Raw genomic sequence first — 12,208 nt, forward strand, 5'->3', positions numbered from 1 at the left:
AAAAATCTACTTGCTATAGTAGTTAGTGACTCAACAAGTAAGATTTTTGTTAAAAATTTGTGTTTCAAGATATTTCAATATTCATTATTATTATTTAATATTTTATTCGTTTCTTTATAGCTAAACTTGATGTCGCTAGCTATAATGGGAGAAAATATCGACTGATTCATGAAATAAAGTTTGAAGCGTACTCTTCGTAAGTTGGAAGCAGATCTTTGCTTTGAACCTTTACTTATTCGATATAAGGATGATATTTGAACAAAAATATAACATTTGTTACAAATATAAAATGTTTGTGTCAAGAACTAATTTACTTACTAATAAAACCATGTAATTTAACACGTATGAAATATTTCCTCAACGTTAAATATTTTTTCTTTAAACGTATCCAAAAGCTCGCAACTTTAAAGTATAATTATTGCAATAAAGAAATGCTTTTCGTTAAAAAATGACTCAGAAGGCACGTTATTAGCATGCTTCAAAGTTACGTGAAAATACGACCATTAGTCACGTTCTTTGGTCATAAGTATGACTTAATAAATATCACGTGCCAAAAGTAACTTGAAAAGCGCGTCTATACGTAACCTCTTTTGGACATTTCATGCTATGAAATGTCCAATAGACATTATATATGGACGTGCTTTTCGGGTTACTTTTGGCATTTTAAATTTATGTTCTTTTTTGGTCGTTATGAAATTTATGAGAACCAAAAAGTAACCTAAATTTCAGGTGCCAAAAGTAACGTGAAAAGCATGTCCATAAATCAGGTCTTTTGGTCATTTCATTGGGACTAAAAAGTCACCTAAATGTTACGTGCCAAAAGTAACGTGAAATACGCGTATTCGTCACTTTGCTGTGCCTGCTGGTTAAAAAAACATAAAATAAAAATATAAAAAAACAATGCTTCGCAAAAAGTAGCGACGATTATAGCCTGCAAGCAAAAAAAAACCCTCTAGCTTTAAATGTGTGAGAAAAGTTTATTTAAACTATTTCTTTCTTATTTTTATCTAAATTTAGATTCATCAACAATTTCAAGTTTCATGCAAAACCTCTAATTTTTCAAAATTTATGACCAAATAAAGTTATAATCCTATTCAGTTTAAGTGGGCTGTAAACTTTGCAGGGTCATATAATCAGGCAATTAAAAGATTATTGCAAAAAATTTGAAATTTGTCAGTGAACAGAACTTTAAATAAAATTAATAAGAAAATTGTTTACAAAACAGTTATTCCCACGTAATGTGCTAAGGAAGGAAAGGGTAGGAATGATAATTAGGAGCTGTTTGTTTCCAGGCTCCCATAAGTGCAACTTTCGCGAAGCATCGTTTTTTGACATTGGCATGAACATATAAATCTTTTGGAAATTATTAAATGTCTGGAAGATAGCTGTTTTTAAAAGGTAAAACCATCTCGATCACTTCTGTATATATATTATTTCAATTTTTATTTGCGCTGAGTTTGTAAAAAATAACATAAAAACACTTCATACAAAAAAGTAACATATTTAAATGACAATATCATTCAAATTAAATCGACTTGCCGTTATAAAGTCCATCTCCAAGAGTAGCGCAAAAGAATATTAACTAAAAACAAAATAAATAAATACAACTAAAATACATGACTATGATATATATGTATTAATATATATATTTATATATATATATATATTATATATATATATATATATATATATATATATATATATATATATATATATATATATATATATATATATATATATATATTTATATATATATTAGGGTGTTTCTTATATGAAGATTCGATTTTTGCATGGGCAACCCTGCCATTTGGTTCATTATCATAAAAAAGAAATATCGTTTTTTTTGTTTTTTTAGATCATTATTTAAGGGTTGTACCGACACTAAAGTAATGTACCCTAAAAATCCCTATGTTGTGTATGATGTTATGCAACAAAAGTGGTCAGTGCTTAGCGTACAAACCTCTTTTAACTAATTTAATTTAATTAAACTAATTAGTAATTTTTTTACTTTTAGTGTGTAGGATTGTGTCGATAATGCTTAATGGTTCCTTTTGTGGTTAAACTAGTATAACAACTGTACAATGATGGCATTATCAACCAGTGCAACGATAGCTACCAGAAAGAAAACGGAGATATGGCTTATTGGACAGATGCCCTCTTCTTTGGATAGTGTTATGTTTTCACCAAAAAGGGAAGTGTTGGCCCTTTTTTTTTTATAACAAGTAGATTGCAAGCAAAACGTTAAGGAAGCATTACATTCCACAGCAAATGATGTTTTTGAAGTTTGGTCAAAGGCCCGAATACCAGTGCATTTAAAATAGAAAGTTGCCCCTAAATTCGAAAACATTTAGAAGGAATGGGAAAAGTTGAAAAAAAATATAGAGAATAAAGCTAAGCGTTCAGATTATTTGAAACAAAAGGAAGACCAATGGAATGAAGGGTTAGAAGAACTATTCAATATTGCCCATGCCAACGCATTTGAAATGATCACCATTCAGGAGGATAAGGACTTCCTTTTATCCCAAAGAGAGAAAATTCGAAGAGGCAAAATGGGTCCAGTCAATAAGGAATTGGCAAAGCAGGAAGAAGTATCCAAAAAAAAAAAAGGAAATGAACCGAAAAAGGGACCGAGAGGAGATGGCATAAAAATCTCGAGAAGAAACAGTTGTTCTTCCATAATCATCTGAAGGTGAAGATAACCCTAAAGAAGATAGCATAATTCAAGAAGATGCCTTGCCTGGTAACCAGGATGACCCTGAGCCGTCAACTTCAAATACACCGGCTCCAAAGCGTCTTAGACGTGGCAGTGCATGACGTGTTAGTGGCATATGGAATTAACAATCAAGTAAAGTGCATGTGCTTTGATACTACTGTAGCCATTACTGGGCCAATAAATAGGGCTTGCATTCTTCTAGAGCAGAAGTTTGGAATAGATACGTTGTTGTTGGTATGTTGTCTGGAAATTATTTCGGAAGCAGTAGTTTTGCTATGTCTCGCCCCTTCCAGTGGACCTGACATACCACTCTTTAAATTATTTCAGAAAAGTTGGGTCTTATTTGATTCTACAAAGTACCACGCAGCACTGTCTGATAAGAAAGCTTCAAATGCTCTTACCGATATCACTGATAAAAGAATCGTCTTTTGCAAAGATCAACTACAAGTCTTTCAACCTCATGACGACTACCGAGAACTATTGGAGTTGTCTATTATTGTTTAGGGAAGTGTTCCTTTGAGGGGCATTTCATTTAAAGCTCCTGCCGGTCTACAACGTACTCGTTGGATGGTGAAAGCTTTTTATGCGTTAAAGATTTGAATGTTTAGAGATCAATTTAGTTTGACGAAAAGAGAGGAGAAGGGAATAAAGAAAACTAGCCTTTTCACGGTTTGACTGTACATTACAGCCTGGTACAGATCTCCCGAAGCAACCTCAGCTCCTAGACTTGATCAGCAGCTCTTAAAAGACTTGGATGCCAACAAGACCCAGCATCCTTAGATCTCGAAAATTGCTGTGAAGAAGTTACAAGGGCATCTTTGGTACCGATTAGAGGAACTTGTTGCTTTAGATTTTTTTGATGATGAGGTTCGCCCTGAGACGAAGGTCAAGATGGTCCAAGAATTGAACAATGTTTCAGATCAGATACCTATGAAACGGGCTACTGTAGACTGCTTAGTTATCCAAGAAAAGAAACTGAAGGACTTTGTCACGCTTAATACACAAAGATTTCTTTTCAGCATCATGTTACTTCCATCACACTTTCTTCATAACAGTGAGTGTGAGTGGGAACATGATGATGAGTTCAAAACTTTAAAGTCCACTGTTCGAAGTATGAAAATTGTCAACGACATTGCACAACGTGATGTAGCACTAATGGAAGAACAGAATAGACTACATACAAATAACGAAGAGCAAAAACAGTTCCTGTTGTTGGTAGTTCAAAAATATAGACAAAAATATCCTGTCAGAAAAAAAACAACTTTCATAGGCAATATATCTTATAACAGTAACAGTTGTCTTAAATAAACCTACAATCAAAGTAAAAAAGCATGTTTATTGCTGTCTTTTAAAAAATAAGTAGAAATGCAAAGACAGAAAATGGATGCTTTTAATGCATGTAATAAATAAATAATGGTGTACTAAGTAAGTGAGTCATTATCACCAGTCTCCACCAGTTTTATAATTTTTCCTATGTTAATGACTAAGAACGCATAGTAAAGTATGCCTTAAATTTCAATGAATGGTAGCGCCCAGTAAAAATGTTTTTTTCCCCTTGAAATTTTTACACATTTATTTTCTCACAAAAATGAACCATTTTAGTGGGTGGCACACTGAAAAACAAAAAACAAAATTTAACCCGAAATAAGAAACACCATAATGTAAATATATATATATATATAAATATATATATATATATATATATATAGAATATAAATATATATATATATATATATATATATATAATAAAAATATATATATATATATATATATAAATATATATTTATGTATATATATATATATATATATATATATATATATATATATTTATATATTTATATATATATATTTATATATTAACCCGATTAAAGAAACAACATAATGTAAATATATATATACATATATATATATATATATATATATATATATATATATATATATATATATATATATATATATATATATATATGTATATATATATATGTATATATATATGCATATATATATATATATATACATATATATATATGTATATATATGTATATATATATATAAATATATATATACATATAAATGTATATATTTAAATATAAATATATATACATATATGTATATATATATATATATATTTATATATAAATATGTATATATATATATGTATATATATATATATATATATATATATATATATATATATATATATATATATATATATATATATATATATGTATATGTATATATATATATATATATATATATATATTTAAATATATACATTTACATGTATATATATATTTATACATTTATATATATATATGCATATATATATATATATACATATATACATACATATATATATATATAAATATATATATATTTATATATATATATATATATTTATATATAAATATATATATATATATATTTATATATATATATATATATTTGCATACATACATAAATGTATATGTGCATATATGAATATATTCAGGTACGTACTTTAAGTACGTACTTATCTATTTATGAATCAAAGTATAAACATATTTGCTTATATACCAAAATAAACACATAAATGTTATTTAGATACGCTTGTATTTATTATGTATATATGTTTGTAACAATGCGTGCATCATAATCAAAGGCAAAAAACATTTTTTTATAAATTCTTTTTTTTATTTAAATACAATATCTGTATAAATAATATACTTAACTTTTTTAATAAAAAAGCGATAAATTATATAAACTTAATATAGTATATATTATTGCATACTTGTTATAGAAGTAAACTTATTTGTTTTACGCTTGTTTTGATTGTTAAAACTGCTATTGTAGTTTCTGCAATAACAGTTTTATTAGTAGGGTAGAGCAGGGCTAGATTTTTGCGTTAATAGCCTACCAATAACTAAATTTACTTTTGCCGCTAACCAAACGGCGACTTTGGAATACGAGTTTTTTTTTCATCGCTGGCGTTTAAAATTACCAAATTCTTTTAATAGCCGATAGCTTATTGCAGGATTTAACGGAGTGATGTGTAAACGGTTACTGACGATTTAAACTTACCGCGCGGTAACCTTAACTTTATTTAAATCAGTGAGTAGGTTAAAAAAATGTTTTTAATAAGAGTATAATTGAAAATTCTAATTTTATATTTAAAGTAAACTATTTTATTAAAGTTATTACTTTTGAAAAAAATTAATAATAAAAGTTGAAGTTTTTCAATATTCATATAATAAGGAAATAGAGTAAATCAGTTATTTTTTTACGCCTCCGTTAAACATTCTAAACTGAGTGCACAACAACGACAGAATTTATATAACCATCAAAATAGTAATATGCTCCATTATTTTTTGCTTAACTATTATTAGGCATCGTCCATAAATTATGCAACCCTAAATTTTACTAATGAACAAAACAAAACAGAGCAAAACTTTTCTTTTGCAGAGTAGTAAGTTAAACTAAAAAATCTAATAGAACTTAAAGTCTTCTTTTTTTTTTAATAAATTTAGCGTTGCGTAATTTTTGACAATTTCTTAGCGTTTTATAGTCTATAGTTTTTAATGGTGAAAGATCTTTTTAATACTGCTATTTTTATAGCGTTGCGTTCAAATGTCTATAAGTGCAAACGTCTTTAGCATATGTTGAGTTTGCAGCCATTATATGGAATCGTGAATACTAAATCTACGAAAATGAAAAAACTTTTGAATTTTATTTTGAGAATTAAAAAAACTTTTTTGTTATACAATTATTTTTTCCTATAAATATTGCTATAATCATTATGGATATAAACTATAATAAAAGTTTTGCTATAAATATTGCTATAATTACAGCAAGATAAAAAAATACTTAAAATTTACTAGGGAAGGTCTTTAATTCTCCAATACGACACTGATGACAGCGCACTTAGTTTAGGGCTGCGTTAAGGAGAAAAACAAACCTTATCATAAATGTCTCATAAACTCTAGGTATGCGGATAAGCTGCCCTGTTAACATAAATTTCTTTAAAGCAATTTTTCAAAATGAATTATTTTACGTAAAAACAAACTAATAATGGGTATAGAAAAGATCGGTGTGGAATAGATAAGTATATATATTCTAGGTTTGCTAAAGACCCTATTTTATTGGTCTGGAAAGCTAGGACATATATATAAGGAAAAATGTATAGAAAAGGTCAGTGAGGAATAGACTTATAAAGACCCGTAGTTTTATGGGTCAGATCAGGTAGAATATATATATATATATATATATATATATATATATATATATATATATATATATATATATATATATATATATATATATATACATATATTTATATGTATATACTAATATTGATTTTATTATTATTGTTATTGCTACCATAACAATAATTACTTTTCTTACACAACACCATCTATGGTGTTGTGTAAGAAAAGTAATTATTGTTATGGTAGCAACAACAATAATAATAAAATCAATATAAGTATATACATATATATATATATATGTATATATATATATATATATATATATATATTATTATATATATATATATATATATATATATATATATATATATATATATATATATATATATATATATATATTGTGATATATCACAATTCCACAGCATTTTTCTGTGCCGAAGGCATTATAAAAAACTTCTTCCGATTTGCAATCAGTGAATATGCGGAAAGAGCAAACTTTGCAAAATGAAAATGATTAACAATACGGATTTCATTGCATACAATAAAGGCATTTATATGAGCTGATGACATTTTAAAAACTTTCTTCACTTTGCAATCTGTAAATATACGGAAAGGGTAAAATTTGCGAAATCAAATTGAATAAAATTACGGCTTTTATTGCATATTTTAAAGGCAATGCTAAGAATCCGTTAAGCTTTACATAGTAGCTCTATGTTGTTTTTTTTTGAAAATGTAACTATGTTCAAATCAATGCCTGTATCCTTTTTATTACCCAAATTTTTTGATTAAAAAGTACCAACAGTAATTAGTTTAACACTTAAATATTAATGTTAGACTAATAACATTTTTTTAGTATATAATACTTTGATTTTTTTGTTGTTGATTTTTTTAAGATTTTAATATCTTTTTTTAATATTTTTGATATTTTAAAGTATCAAAAATATATTTATATATAAAACTTTTAAATATTATTGATATTTTAAAATAAAACACAAAAAATAAACTTTATAATATAAAAAAGAAATTGCAGCAATGTTTCAGAATATAAAAATTAGATGGCGATTATATTGAAACAGCAAGAACAAATCGTTATCGACATTTTATCTGCAAACACCAAGATATTCAATGAAAGACTAGAAAAACTTAAACAAAAAGTTAATGATAATTCTAACAAAATAAATTTATTAGTTAATGATGCAAAGAATGATAAGTTGAGCTTGAATTTCCACGAGGAGTTGTTCGATAAAAAAATTGCCATTATCAACGAACAAGTAAATGAAAAATCAAGATAAGAAAAATAATTTAATGAAAATATCAAGGAAAAACAGAGAATATCTAAAGATAGATCCAGAAGAAAATACCTGAGAATTGATGGGTTGTTGAAAACTGAAAAAGAAAGGTGGAATGAAGCAGAAGAAAAAACTCAATTGCTTTTTGCAAATTAATTTGCAAAGTAATAACAGTTGTTATTAATTTGCTAAGGTATAGAGACAAGTTACAACTCTGAAAGAATCATATAAGCTTAAAGGAACTAACGTGTATATGAACGAAGAATCTTCCCGTGAAACTGTGGTTATAAGAAAAAAGTTATTGGCGGAACATTTCAATGGTAAAAATGTTTATCTTAATTATGATAAAAATAATTATTTCAAAAAACTTTATTTTATTAACAATAAATCAAATCAAAATTAAAAAGTTATATATTTTTTAAATAAATTTTCAGAGGTATACGTATATATGCATTTTTAAGTGGCGGAAAATAATATATTGAATGTTTTTGATATATCTAGAAGAGAAAACACGATACTTTAAACAAACTACTTCAACCTTAACGTAGTTATTTTAATAACTTTTCAATAGATACTGTTTATTTTAATATAAGTGATGCAGTATTTAAACTCTTCATTATCCAATTTTTCATTATTAAATTTGAGCATCAGGAGTATAAAACACCAACCCAGGAAAAACAGCATTGACGGGGGCGTATGCATTTTTATTTTTAATTCTGTTACTTTTAGAAAATTACTAAACCTCAGTGTCAATGACGCTAATTGTGAGTCGTAAACAATTGAAATTCTTAATCAGAAAACCAAAAATATTTTTATAACTTCTCTTTACAGACCACCTAATGGTAATTTTAAAGCATATGAAAAACACACAAAAAATATATTGCCAAAAGTCATTAAAAAACATATTTAATTATTTGGTGATTTAACATAGATATTCAAAAAATAAATAATGATTCCTACGCTAAACGGTTTATAAATACTCTACTTCAGAACAGTTTAATACCTGTAATTAACAAACCAAAGCGCGTAACACGCAATACTTCTTCAATTATTCATAACATTATTGTTAATATTGCCATGACTTGCAAAATCAAAAGTGGAATATTAAAAACTGATATCAGCAATCATTTTCCAAGTTTTCTTATAAATTACTCTTTAATTCCTGAATCTAAAAATGTATTTGCAACATATGTAAGATAAATAAACAACCAATCTATTATAAAATTTTGAGAACTATTTACAGAAATTGATTGGAATCTTTTAACTGAGTCCAATGATGCTAATGATGCATACAACCTTTTTTTACAGTTGTTTTCTAAACAATAGGAAAGATCCTTTCCAAAAATTAAAAAAACAACCAGTTCCAAAAACTTTAATCACCCGTGGATGACAAATGGTCTAAGAAAACCATACAGAAAAAAACAAAGGTTGTATGAAAACTTTTTAAAAAATAAAACTTATAACAATGAAGTTAAATGAAAAAAAGTATAAAAACTGCTTTAAAAGAGTAAATAAGCAAATAAAAAAAGATATTATTCTAACCTCTTAAAACATTCAATAGGAAATAGTAAAAAGACATGGGAAGTAACTAAAGAAGTTACAGGGAAAAAACAATTACAAAATAACACGTTCCAAATAGATTGGAGCTAAGCTTGAACAAAAAAGTACTTATAAAAACAAAATAAGAAAGAAATAGCTGAAAACTTCAACACATTTTTTAAAAAATATGAAAAAAATTAGCAGCAGATACGACTATGGAAATAAAACATTCCAATTCTATTTAAAAAAAACTCATTATGTAATGGATGAGTCGGAACTGTCTTTGAACTTCAGGCATCCTTTAATGCGCTTCAAATAAATAAAAGTGCCGAGATGGTGGTCACATTATTGTTAATGTTCTAAAAGGTGTTTTTGATGTTATAAAAAAAAACCCTTTTGTTTATCTTCAATCATAAAGCAACAACTGGAATTTATCCTTGTCAATAAAAAATAGCAAGAGTAGATTCTATATCATCTAACTACAGACCAATATCAAAGTTGCTCTCAAAGTTGCTTGAGCGTATTATGTATAACAGACTGTTTCATATAGAGAACCTCGTCTGTGGAACATAGTTCTTAATGAAAATATGAAAAGTATAACTTCAATAAACTGTTTTTAAAAAATAGTTAAACAGCATTTACTTGAATTAACAGACACAAACAAATTTTATAAAATAAAAAAATCTTGTAATATTTCTTACTGTATGTATTTATTTAACTATTGCACTTATTTGTAAAATTATATAATGATAAATTTACAAATAAGTGCAATAAATAACATATTTGTAAATTTATATAATGAAAAATGTGTTAAAAATACTTTACGCTTACTATAGGAGCTTGATGACAAGACTTCTGTCTTCTAATTGCTCCTGTCGTTATTAATTTTTTTTTTATTCAAATTTTATTGATGAAAATTGTAAAACAAGAATATTGTCAAATGTTTATAAATGACGAATAAATGTTTCTATATAAACTGTTGCCACTTTTATTCGATAATATTAGTGTTATGGTAAAATAAATTTGAAGAACATTTTACAAAACCATTAAAACTTAAAATATAAAACAACAATCTAAAATATAAGAATTAAATAAAAAAGATCTTACCAAAACAACAGTTTTGACCATGTTATTTTTTTTTTTATCGTAAAAACTTTTTTTTTATGCTTTCTTATAAGTTTTTTTTTCAGCTTTCTAAATATCAATTGATTTTGGTATTTGTCATTTATTATTAAAATTTTTTTGCGAATTTTTATTTTTATAATACTGTCTTGAACTTTTAAAATTGTAATATTAATAATAGAAAAATGTATTGACTTAATCAAACATCTTGGTGCCAACAAACGTTACAATAATGTGTGTTTTTACATCGTTGTTTTAACAAGCTTATTAAAAGGTAAAACATTTTTAAATAAAAAAATAATTCGTGTTACTATTAATCTTGGTTTCCCTTATAAAACCTGTAACTTTCCATGTCGTTTTATTTTAAAAATAATTACTTTTTTTTAAAAAAATTTATTCTATTTACTTAGCAGTAAAAAATACGTGCATCTAATCAAAACCAGCTGATTGTTATATACTTCTCCAAAACTGACGCTAAACTGACGGTTGAATTATGCCAAGTTAAGTTTTTTCTGAAAATTTGTCAGAAAAAACTTAACTTGCAAAGCTTACTGGGACTGAAATGCGGACAAACATTACAAAATACGAGGAAAGTTTAATACCAGTGCAAGTAGAAACAAATTTTAAAGTTGTAACTAAACACTGTTGTTGGGGTTTGTGCATATCTGATTCTTGCTACCTGAACGATCACCACCTGGTTTATTTTTCTTAAAATTTCCAAAAATTGGAAAAATAAAAAATTTAATGAGAAAATGGGAACAACTCCAGCAAAATTTTAGAACAGAAAAATGCAAGATCAGGCTTTACGCTTGTGGACATAAAATATTCTTGAAAATAAAGTAAATTTTTACAGCAAATTGTGGATATCACTAAACAGAAAAGATTTGCAATAAATGGTGCACAGTTATGTACAGTCAGCGGGTAGGAAGACACCATTTAAAAATGACACACCCCTTTGTGACTTCATTATAAATTTTGAAAGAAGATGGAAAGAAGAACTTGCAAGGCGAAAGTCCAAAGCACTAATTAAAGCAAGGACCAAAGGGCTATCTAGATATGTGGTGAATGAATTTTTTTAAATTTATCAAAACCTTTTGGATGAAAACAATTTAAATGACCACCCAGAAAGAATATTTAATTTAAACGAAACTGGTCTAGGTATTGACCCTACTAAAGTTAAAATGTTTGTCTCTAAATGTACCGGGGTAACATATTCAAGAATTGCCGGGAGACACCAGTACAGTGTCATCTTTGTAGCAAGTGCCGACCGTGAACTCTACCCACCATGTCTTATTTATAAAGGAAAAAGAGAGTTACAATCTACTTGGGTAAAAGACCGCCAGATACGCTGTATGGGGTTA

The 12,208-nt window shown here is 26.8% G+C and overlaps 1 protein-coding gene across 1 annotated transcript in view; it reads right to left on the reverse strand.

Annotated features, from left to right (window-relative positions):
* Nucleotides 1-10,941, reverse strand: part of LOC136080014 (uncharacterized) — a 134,933-nt gene extending 123,992 nt beyond the window's left edge. Inside the window, exons 1-2 of the mRNA XM_065796652.1 lie at nucleotides 10,833-10,941; nucleotides 1,540-1,582 (exon numbers count right to left, since the gene is read on the reverse strand). Coding sequence (XP_065652724.1) covers nucleotides 1,540-1,582; nucleotides 10,833-10,853 — 64 coding nt within the window. The 5' untranslated portion in view covers nucleotides 10,854-10,941. The remainder of the gene's footprint in view (nucleotides 1-1,539; nucleotides 1,583-10,832) is intronic.
* Between the last annotated feature and the right edge of the window lie 1,267 nt (nucleotides 10,942-12,208).

This window comes from Hydra vulgaris, chromosome 05, assembly GCF_038396675.1.
Source record: "Hydra vulgaris chromosome 05, alternate assembly HydraT2T_AEP".
Taxonomy (NCBI): domain Eukaryota; kingdom Metazoa; phylum Cnidaria; class Hydrozoa; order Anthoathecata; family Hydridae; genus Hydra; species Hydra vulgaris.